Genomic DNA, 9,642 nt, shown 5'->3' with positions numbered 1-9,642 from the left:
AACAACTGCCACCAACAAAAAAAGTAATAATAACAAAAACTCAATGAAAACACAAGAAAATGTAAATTAAAAAAAAAAGTATGAAAGAATCAAAAATTTTAAAGCTTACAGCGCTTGCGTGTGTGTGTGTTCTTGTGCGTCTGCCACACACACACATATGCACGCAGGCGCAGCAGGAATTTGTTTGTTTTGAGAGAGAGAGAGAGAGAGAGATAGAGAGAGGCAAGCCACGCCCCCGCGCCGCAGAGCGCGTGCGAGAGCGAGTAAACCCGCCGGCGGGTTAGACTAGAGAGAGCGAGAGCGAGAGCGAGAGAGCGACAGAAGTGCGTAAGCACTGAGCGCATGTGAGCAAAACAAAAAGCTAAATGCTATGAAAACGCTGATGGCAGATAATGCGAGCAGAGCCACTGCGAGTGCGAGCGAGACAGCGCATATAATTTAAACTAACTAAAACTAAAAAATTATTATCAATGTAAAATCGTATGTACTATATAAAGAGTAAAAAACTAACAAAAACAAACAGACAAAAAAAAAAAAAAAAAAAAAAGAAACGTAATAAATACATTTACATAGATGTTGCAAAAACAAAAATGAAAAGTAAAAAGAAACAACAAATTGTATCCATTAGATATTATTTAGTTTATATTTTCGGAAATGCCTACACAAAATTCTCACCCAATAATTTTATATGAAAAAATATTTATATTTGGGGATAGAGGGACAGAGTGCGAGAGAGAGAGAGGCGGAATCCAAGCAGCCCACTGCTCTAATGTTGCTGGACGCCATCATTTGGTTACCCACCCTATTCACCTACATATTGTTCCTGCTCATACTGATCATACTGTTCTTCATTGTCGCCTATGTCAGCCATAAGATCTACATATCCATCTATGATAATCTGCCACTGCCAGCGGCGCCCGGGTCGCGCTACTCCCTCTCCATATCGCCGCATCGTGTGCAATCGACACGCTCCGAGCCGTTGAGCGCACGCTCCATTTGGATACAGAATCGCTCACAGATCTACGAATCGTCAGTGGGTAAGTTGGGAATATATACAAATATATGCATATATATATAGAGTGGGTGAGGTGGTCTGCCTGCAGTTCGCATTACACTCACGTTGGAGGCCTGCTACCTGGTCAGCGTCGAGCTGGACATCTATAAGAATCCCGCCCAGCGTGCCATTAGCTTCATGTGCAACTGCAAGGCGAACGTCAACAAGTGTGCCGCAGTCGCTCCCAGAGCGGCGGACAGTGTGCGCGTGCTCAAGTACTACGATCACCTGTCCCGGGTGCCACGCCTCAAGCTTCTGTTGCGCTGCAATGAGCGCAAGAATATGCGCCTGGTGCTCGACGACGTCATCAAGGATGTGATGGAGACGAATTCCACGGATCAAGCTGCGGCCTGCCCGGCGCCCTGCACAGGGTCCAGCAGGCAGAGGCGAGGCGACGACACAAGTAACTGAACAAGCAATGCCAACTATGTGTGCGAGCGAGAGAGGTACTGTAAAGCTCGGGCCGGAGCTCTCTCTATGTGTGTGTGCGTGTGTGGGTGTGTGCGTGCGTGACGGGAGACACTGGGCACAATGGGCTCGCTTGGATTTTAAATTAGCGCTTTATATTTTAATATTTTTTTGATAGAACTTGTTTTGGTCTTTATTATTTTGTATTGTATCTCATGCATGGTGGGCGTGGCAGTGTGGCCATGCCTACAGTTTAACGGAAATCAAGAGATGTATAAAATATATATGTATATATGGATGTTTTTATATTTGATTGCAAACAGGTTTTAGCTGCTGCCTTAATTTATGATAAACTTTGTTTTTTTTTTTTCAGTCGACTTTAATTTTTATATTTGATTGAAGATTATTTGAAGTGAAAGTGTTTCTATGTTGAAAAGAGTTTATGTTGGATTCCAGGGATTGCATTATTAATGTACACGCTACAAAACCCGTAGAGGTAACTTTTGGTAAGTCTCAAGAGAGAGTCTGCACTATAAAACTTCTTAAGTTCTAGCTTTAGGAGAGATCTTTACCAATCGCCCTGCCCTCTTAGTACATATCTCATTATATTAGGTATCTTGAGTTATTGAGCTATATCTAAAAGTATTCATACATTTTTAAACAATTTTCTGCAACTTTAAGAAATGGAAAGTAATAAATATTCCTTCAATTCATTTATCTATAGCTATAAAATAAATTTACTTTATATCTCAGATATTAAATCAAAATTCTCTTAGCTTCTTTCTCGAGTGGCAAACGTGCTCAGACAGTTCTCTGTCTGAACGAAATGCCGCCCGACAATCGTATGTTGGCTGTATGCTTTGTTTTTGGATTTAACAAACCAAAATTAGTGATATCTTATCTCATTTGCTGTCTATAAACGTTTTTATCAGGTAAGTCTGGTCAAATAAATTTGTCTATTCCCCCCCTCGAATCGGCTACGCAAATTGCTTCCAATTTTAATTGCCAGTTATTAAATTCGCTCGCTCTCTCTCTCGTTTGATTCATGTGATGAAGCAGAAGAATATATATATATATACATATATAGGTATATACGTATGTATGCACATAAATATATATATTCATACAAGTTGTAGATTTTATTACTTGATTGGCTGAATCTATGAATTTGTTTTGGCATTCAATGAATTGCTTGATATATAAAATAAATGTATATATAAGTATACCCTGTTGCTGGAAAACTAGCTGGAAGAGGTATACTATACTGAACTCTTGAAGCAACGTTTCTATCTAACCGAAAGTATAGAAACCATTACATAATAAAGTCATCGATAATATATTTATCTATGTATGTTATCTCTTAATATTTCTCAAGCCTTTGTAAACATTCATAGCTCTACATATTAGAATTAGTTAGTTTCCCAATTTGTTCTGCACTTGTCTATAAATCTTACGACCTTAAGTGCGGGCATTACCCACTCATCATACTTAAATTTTTTAAACGATAAGAAAAATCTTATCACTTCATTTCACTTCACCGATAAAGGTCGTTGGTATATCTAAGAAATTTATTAAGCATGCCTATGTGTATGTTTATACATATACAGCTACATTCGTGTATATCTCACATGTTTAGGTGGTCTGACATAGTTTCTTATGCCTTGCTTTCATATACGACAACATATGCATTGTATATATCGTATTATACATATACGATGTATGTATGTATATATGTATACCTATGGCCTATATCGATACGCACTGTAGATAGTCGAGGCATAATACATATTACAACATCGAAAAGCAGCACTACTTGAGTCTTTAGTCTTTATATTAAAACCATTTCCATAGCAGATTTGATTCGAGCTCAAGGGTATTTAAACGTCGATCGGAAGTCCAAGTCAAAAGACTTTTAATTATGGAATGACAAGCACATTTATTTCGGCTTCTCAGCTTTATATATATACAAATATGTACATACAAGTATGTCCCCAAATTTTAATAGCTCTATCCAAAATTCATACAGATATAGATATCCGTAAAGATCTTAATGAATCCAAAATAATTGCAATGAGTTAACGGCAGACTTTGATATATACTCTCAGACTAACGACTTCAGATCAGAGATCAACTTCGGTATTTATAGAAAAACTAAGATCAGAGATCAAAATTATTAAATATATATATTAAATATTTATATATAGATCATTGAATGCAGCAGAATTCTATGAAAGCTCTAGATGCAACGCATTTCCAGATACATATATCTGTTCTATATATAGCTCACGCGTCTCCATTCAGTATATATGTATATAGATGGACACAGTTATACATACATACATGTAAAGTACCGAGTGCAGTATCCATTATAATTATACTCTTATGATAATGATATCTAAAACAATGGAATCGGGCGCACTTTGTACCCGTATAGAGTACCCGTACAGAGTATCCAAATGTCAAGCGACTCTCTCGGCCTAGAACCAATTCCAACTAGTTTTGTAGCTGAAATAAGAACTATACAAATATTTATATATGTATATATAAACCGGGTGATTGAATGCGAAACACTTCAAACTGACCCTGGTTAATGTAAGAAGCGCGCTGCCCCGAACTCTGCCCCTGCCCCAGAGCGATCCATAAACAAGTTTAGATCTATCATACAAAACAGAGAATAAGAGCGAGAGAGAGAGAGAGAGAGCGGCAAATACAGAGAGAGCGAAGCCACGTTCTACGCGTCGTATACGTAACGACAAAGTTCTATACGAAGTTCGACACACGCGCGGGCCAGTTGAGGCGCAGGTGTCAATGCATACAGTACAGCGAGTCGGCAGCAGCGACAAACAGCTGAATCAAACGGAAATATATAGAAGAATACATGCATATATGTATATGTGTGTGTCTGTGTAAATGGACGTATATATGTATATATAGACGTGTGCGCGACATTTAATTAGCATACGCGTTTCACTTCAGTTCGCTCCCTCTCTCCGCCGCTCTCTCACACTCTCACTCTCTCTGTGTATCTCGGGTCTTTGCTTAGCTTGTCAGACAGAGAGAAAAAAGCAAAAGCAAAGCAAAAGCAAAAGCAAAACAAACATAGAACTCAAAAGTTATTTCTTGTTTTGGAAACTATTTCGACATAATGCTGGATCCCATATCGGACACGCCGCTGGTGCTGGCCTACGCGTTCATGTCGCTGCTGGTGCTGATCGTTAGCTTCATCATATTCAATGTGGTGCACAAGCTCTATCGCAGCATGGGCGTCGTTGACGATGGGGGCGTGTCGAGCAGCTCGCTGAAGACAACTATGTTGGAGGTGGATGTCATGAAAACCGGTTAACACAATCACAATCACAAACAACAACAAGAACATCAACGAGAACAACAACCATCACGATGAACGCTGCTAAACGGGAATCTCGCTTGTGGATCAGATTAGCTGCAAACATACTGTACATAAAAGATAATTATTTAGTCTAGCTGTAAACGTAGTACCTATATGCATACACATACATATTCCAGTGGAGACGACGCGGATCTGTCTAGTCAGTTAATTAGCCATAGCTTAAAATAATAATTAAACGCCTCGACGTTGATATTGTAAATAAACTACAAACATCTACAAATATAAAGCATTGTGTTGGCCAAGTGCAAAGCAATTCGTGTTGTGTGGCCTGATCGTACCTTATCATCAAACTTGTTATCTGACTATGCAATCAATAATTACTTTAGCATTGTTTTGACTGTGACTTTGATTGGAATGCGCATTAGTCATTGATTTATACATTAGTGTTCTTTTTTTATTTAATTTAAAATAGCATGTTTCCATCTATATTTTAGCAGTTTCTCTGCTTTAGTGGCTGCTGCTGCTGCTACTGCTACGGCTCCTGCTCATACTGCTGCTGCTGCTGCTCCAGCTGCTGCTACTTCTACTGCTTGTTTCCTCCTTTGCTCAATCCGTGGGATCGCTGTCAATGGAATTTGAATTTTGATTGTTGATGTTTTCTTGATTGTCTTGATTTCTTGTCTTGCTTACCCCGAGTAGGTTTTGGGGTGCTGCGACGCCAAGTCGTCGTCCTGGCTGCCCAGCGATTTTTTCACATACTGCAAAGATTTTACGATTTTCAATTTTGGTAAATAATATATTTGAATGAAATGTTGTTCAGCTTTTACCATGGGATTCAGTATAATCTCCTCCTCCATTTTATTGATTTGTTTAACCAAATCGAGCACCTGCGTTATATTCGTTTGCACATTGAGAAACATGTCGGGCAGATTATACTGCTCTGGATCATCCTTGAAGAGCACCATGCCATCCTTTTGATTAATGCTGGCAAAGATTTCGCCCGATTTTATCTGGCAGAGCACAAGATAGAGGTATGAAGTACACGTGGCATATTCTATACATTATAAAACAAACCATATTTAAGATATAGCGCTCAGCTTCCGCCGCACTTGGCAATTGGACACGGCTGGCCACGTCGCTCAGCGACAGCGTGAGAAATGTTTTTGTCAAACGTTGTATATTTCGCTTATAGAGAGACGTCGCCACCTGTTTGGCTAGGCCCATATTATTATCACGCGTAAATGCTTCACTGTATTTGAGTATTATAATGCGCAGCTCTTCGCTCGACGAATTGCCATACACATTGACCAGATCATGATAGTGACTTGCCAGCGGCTTCATAAAACGTCCTATGACCTGTGTGTTCTTTGGTATATACGCTATCTGCAAAATGCAATTCTCATTATTCGAGCATAGCTGAAAGCGTAATTGATTGCCTCACCTTGCCCTCCACAATCAATGAAACCATTAGAAACTTTTTGTATGCCTCCAGCATAATGTGCGACATGGCCATCGCTGGCGTCGTGATGCAGACCTCAAAGAAGTAGAGAGCACGCTCATAGTTCTTAATGGCCGTATAGATCATGCCGCCATAATAATAGTAGAGCAAAAAGTACTTCGCATCGTTGTTGGCATCCTAGAGGAGAGCAGAGACAGAAGTTAGAATTATTTCTCATATAAAATCGAGCAGGAGACATACGAGCGTATGCTGCGGCTGTTGTTGCTGTTGATTTTTGCACTCGGCTGCTACGGTGGAAATATCTGTTATATCCGTATCCAAATAAGGCAGTATTAGATTAAAGTTTTTCGCCTTCAGGCTCAGCTGGCAGAGATCGGCGTGTATGGGCGTTAGCTGTGTCTCCATTTGTCGTATTTGGTCAATGGCCAGCGAGAGCACTTTAATGCCCAAAATGCTTAAGTTGTGCTGCACCAAGAAGTCCGTAAACAAATGGCAAGTCTCATAGACTAGAAAGCAGATTAGATTACAAATTTATAGAGGTGAGACGCAGAGTATACTTACATGGGCACACGGCATAGCGCAGTTGGTCCAAATTGCTGCGCTGCACAAATTCACGCATCAATTCAATAATTTGCATTGGTTCTGGATTGGCAGTCGCCGCGCTGTGCAGTTTGCCGAGCAGCACATAGAGGACGCCCAGCGTATGCTGTTGCATGTCCAGTGTCTCGAGCACATTGTCCAATATGCTCCAGTTGCGCACCAGCAGTGACAGCGATTCGGGCAACTCATCCGCCAGCTCACGATAACTGCCTGCATATAAGATATGTATATACAAATATAAATATATATATATATATATATATGCATATAATTATCATTTTTTCTGGTGTGCGAAATTTCTTTCTCTGCCGGCACTTACCCGCTGCGCTTAGCGTGCGCACCTGATTCACGTAGTTTTCCAGCGCACTCCCCATTTTTGCTTTTTGTTCTTGCAACTGTGTATGTAGTCCGAGACTATGGCTTTACTACAGTTATTTTGTATCACTAAGAACTAATAAATTAAATAAAATAAAATATTTTATACGCGTTCGCGTTTTTCTTGTTAACAGTGTGACCGTAAACTGCAAGAGTTCACACGCCGAAAACACTGACTCGCTGTAGGTACTATTCTGAAAGGTGGCAACGTTATTTTTATTAACAGCACTGAAGTTCTTTTCGAAGATCTACGATAGCTTACAAAGAGAGATATGAGCTTTTACTTAAATGTTTTTATTGGGTGAAAGCCACAAGATTTTTGTTAATATTTTTTTTTAAGTATTGCTATTATTTATGTTTTAACTTTTTTAGCGCGTATTTTTTCGTTTTAAAGCTGTTAATAATAGTTAAGCAACTAGTTAAATGCTGTTTTCGAACAGCTAGCCGTTGACTCTTAACAGCTCTGTCAACAGAACAGCTCTCGCTCCTTTGCTTATCAAGCCTTTAAACTGAGAAGCTGTTAAATTCAAATTGTAGCACTATACAAATGTTAAAAACATATCAGCAAACTGTTAACTGGCAGCGCCGTTATGAAAACAGCTGATAGTTGAGTGCTAAGATGAAATTGTGGTTTTAAGAAGTGTTTTGCTTGAAATGGAGTTGCCTGCACGCATTGTTTATGTTTGCAGTTTATGTTTGCGGCAATATGATTTACTGGAAGATCTGCGTGGCCACATGATGTTATATCACGACTGTCAGCCCATCAAATCGGCGAACAAGAAAACACAGTATATGGATGCAAGTCGAGAGTCCTTGACGCCGCCTCCTCCTGCAGAACTGCAGCCGCTGCCCTTCAAGGACTTTCGCATTGTGCTGCGTGCCAAGCAACAAGTGAAGTATGTAGCTAGCATTATATGAATATATCCATATTTAATGCACTTGTTGCAGTTGTACCTGTTGCATCTATAAATTTGAGAGCCATCACAAGTTGTCGCTGCACGCCAAATGCCACAAGGACTCGGGCTTCAGTTGCAGTGAGTGCGGCGAGGATATGCCCAATTGGCGACGCTGTTCGCTGCATTTGTGGCGCATGCATCACCTGGATGTGGATCTATTGGAATGCCCCGTTCTCGGCTGCGATTATAAATCTCCCATTGCGGCGCTCGTCTGGCGACACATGCGCGTCCACAAAAACTGGCGAAGCCGAGTCATGCGGCGTGAGCTGCTGCGTCGACGTGCACAAAAGCAGCAGCAGCAGCAGCAGGAGGCGCAACTACAGCAACAGGAGGCGCAACTTCAGCAGCAGCAGCAGATCGAAGCTACCGATACACAGCAATCGATGCCAGCCATTGCCACGGCCAAGAAAACCAAATACTATGCGGAAAAAACCTGCGACATTTGTCAACGCAAATTTGTGAATGGCAAAACACTGTCCAAGCACGTGAAGACCGTGCACAACAAGATCAAACCCTTCATCTGCAACGTCTGCGGCAAGAAGACTGCGCGGAAGGCGAGCCTAATTGTAATATATACATATATCTAGGATAGACACATACGATAGGATATGGGATGTATAACTTCTACAAGTATCATCTCATCCTTTTCAGATACACATGCGCCAGCATACCGGAGAGAAGCCATTGAAGTGCGAGAGCTGCAAATTCTCCACTCGCGATCCCAGTTCGCTCTACAAGCATCGACAGCGACACAGCCTGGAGAAAAGCAGAGGCGATGTCTGATATCTAAAACTACTATATTTAAGTAAAAGTTTGATGAATCGAATTTAAATGTTCATTTATTGAGTTTACGTTTTCCATTTAATGTTAATATCATTTTAGAATCTGATATGATTTTGTTTTTGTTTTTTTTTCTTTACAACATTTGAAATTTGTTTAGCTGTTTGGGTTTATGTTTTTATTTGTTATTTAGTTATGTTTTTACGTTTTTATTGAATTTTTAAAAAATTTACTTTTAGTTTTGCTTTTGTTTTTAAGTTTTTATTTTATATATTTAAACTATTTGTTGAGATTAAAAATCTAACCTTATGTGGTCTTTGCAATTAGCGACGCTCATTTGGGTTTCCTGGCTAATGTATCCAGTATATATCTATATATCTTTGCCTCAGTCCATTTTAATGAGATCGGCGCACATAGTACATACATATATATGCCTAATTGAGTATATAACTGATTTTGTTGTTGTTGTCTAAATCAATTTTTATAAATTTGATTGCATTTAATGTAATTTGTTTAATTTAATTGAATTTCAGTTTACCGATCTTTGAGTATCATGTGTATATATAGTATATATATGTATGTGTGTGTGTCTGTGTATTACTTTAATGTTTCTTTAGTTGTTGGAAATGAAAATTTTGTTCGCGTTTTCTTTAGTAATTTT

At 39.5% G+C, this 9,642-nt stretch overlaps 4 protein-coding genes across 4 annotated transcripts; 3 read left to right on the top strand and 1 right to left on the bottom strand.

The window, feature by feature from the left end:
* Positions 1 to 688: 688 nt before the first annotated feature.
* Positions 689 to 1,760, top strand: LOC6586591. Its single transcript, XM_002012166.4, has 2 exons — positions 689 to 1,037; positions 1,104 to 1,760. Exons 1-2 carry the CDS (start codon positions 689 to 691, stop codon positions 1,463 to 1,465), a joined length of 711 nt encoding a protein of 236 aa, XP_002012202.2. The 3' UTR covers positions 1,466 to 1,760.
* Positions 1,761 to 4,242: 2,482 nt separating this feature from the next.
* Positions 4,243 to 5,097, top strand: LOC6586590. The gene has a single exon (XM_002012165.4). It carries the CDS (start codon positions 4,608 to 4,610, stop codon positions 4,803 to 4,805), a length of 198 nt encoding a protein of 65 aa, XP_002012201.1. The 5' UTR covers positions 4,243 to 4,607; the 3' UTR covers positions 4,806 to 5,097.
* A 142-nt stretch (positions 5,098 to 5,239) lies between these two features.
* On the bottom strand, positions 5,240 to 7,413 carry LOC6586589 (COP9 signalosome complex subunit 3). Its single transcript, XM_002012164.4, has 8 exons — positions 7,190 to 7,413; positions 6,832 to 7,080; positions 6,511 to 6,776; positions 6,253 to 6,447; positions 5,886 to 6,194; positions 5,639 to 5,821; positions 5,502 to 5,569; positions 5,240 to 5,433 (listed from the first exon to the last, which is right to left on the bottom strand). Exons 1-8 carry the CDS (start codon positions 7,242 to 7,244, stop codon positions 5,418 to 5,420), a joined length of 1,341 nt encoding a protein of 446 aa, XP_002012200.1. The 5' UTR covers positions 7,245 to 7,413; the 3' UTR covers positions 5,240 to 5,417.
* A 417-nt stretch (positions 7,414 to 7,830) lies between these two features.
* On the top strand, positions 7,831 to 9,090 carry LOC6586588 (zinc finger protein 845). Its single transcript, XM_002012163.4, has 3 exons — positions 7,831 to 8,141; positions 8,194 to 8,767; positions 8,853 to 9,090. Exons 1-3 carry the CDS (start codon positions 7,900 to 7,902, stop codon positions 8,982 to 8,984), a joined length of 948 nt encoding a protein of 315 aa, XP_002012199.3. The 5' UTR covers positions 7,831 to 7,899; the 3' UTR covers positions 8,985 to 9,090.
* Positions 9,091 to 9,642: the final 552 nt, after the last annotated feature.

Source organism: Drosophila mojavensis, unplaced genomic scaffold (assembly GCF_018153725.1).
Source record: "Drosophila mojavensis isolate 15081-1352.22 unplaced genomic scaffold, ASM1815372v1 contig_74, whole genome shotgun sequence".
In the NCBI taxonomy this organism is placed as follows: domain Eukaryota; kingdom Metazoa; phylum Arthropoda; class Insecta; order Diptera; family Drosophilidae; genus Drosophila; species Drosophila mojavensis.
Note: the sequence above shows the minus strand (reverse complement) of the source record. Positions and strands in the feature narration are given on the sequence as shown.

Excerpts from the sequence above, each read along its gene's own strand:
- LOC6586591 (XM_002012166.4), top strand. The coding sequence starts at position 689 with ATGAAAAAATATTTATATTTGGGGATAGAGGGACAGAGTGCGAGAGAG. Across the intron at positions 1,038-1,103 it reads GATCTACGAATCGTCAGTGG|TTCGCATTACACTCACGTTG; the intron begins GTAAGTTGGGAA and ends GTCTGCCTGCAG.
- LOC6586589 (XM_002012164.4), bottom strand. The coding sequence starts at position 7,244 with ATGGGGAGTGCGCTGGAAAACTACGTGAATCAGGTGCGCACGCTAAGC. Across the intron at positions 6,777-6,831 it reads GCGCTATGCCGTGTGCCCAT|TCTATGAGACTTGCCATTTG; the intron begins GTAAGTATACTC and ends TCTGCTTTCTAG. Across the intron at positions 6,195-6,252 it reads CATTGATTGTGGAGGGCAAG|ATAGCGTATATACCAAAGAA; the intron begins GTGAGGCAATCA and ends TGCATTTTGCAG.
- LOC6586590 (XM_002012165.4), top strand. The coding sequence starts at position 4,608 with ATGCTGGATCCCATATCGGACACGCCGCTGGTGCTGGCCTACGCGTTC.
- LOC6586588 (XM_002012163.4), top strand. The coding sequence starts at position 7,900 with ATGGAGTTGCCTGCACGCATTGTTTATGTTTGCAGTTTATGTTTGCGG. Across the intron at positions 8,142-8,193 it reads CGTGCCAAGCAACAAGTGAA|TTGTACCTGTTGCATCTATA; the intron begins GTATGTAGCTAG and ends CACTTGTTGCAG. Across the intron at positions 8,768-8,852 it reads CGCGGAAGGCGAGCCTAATT|ATACACATGCGCCAGCATAC; the intron begins GTAATATATACA and ends CATCCTTTTCAG.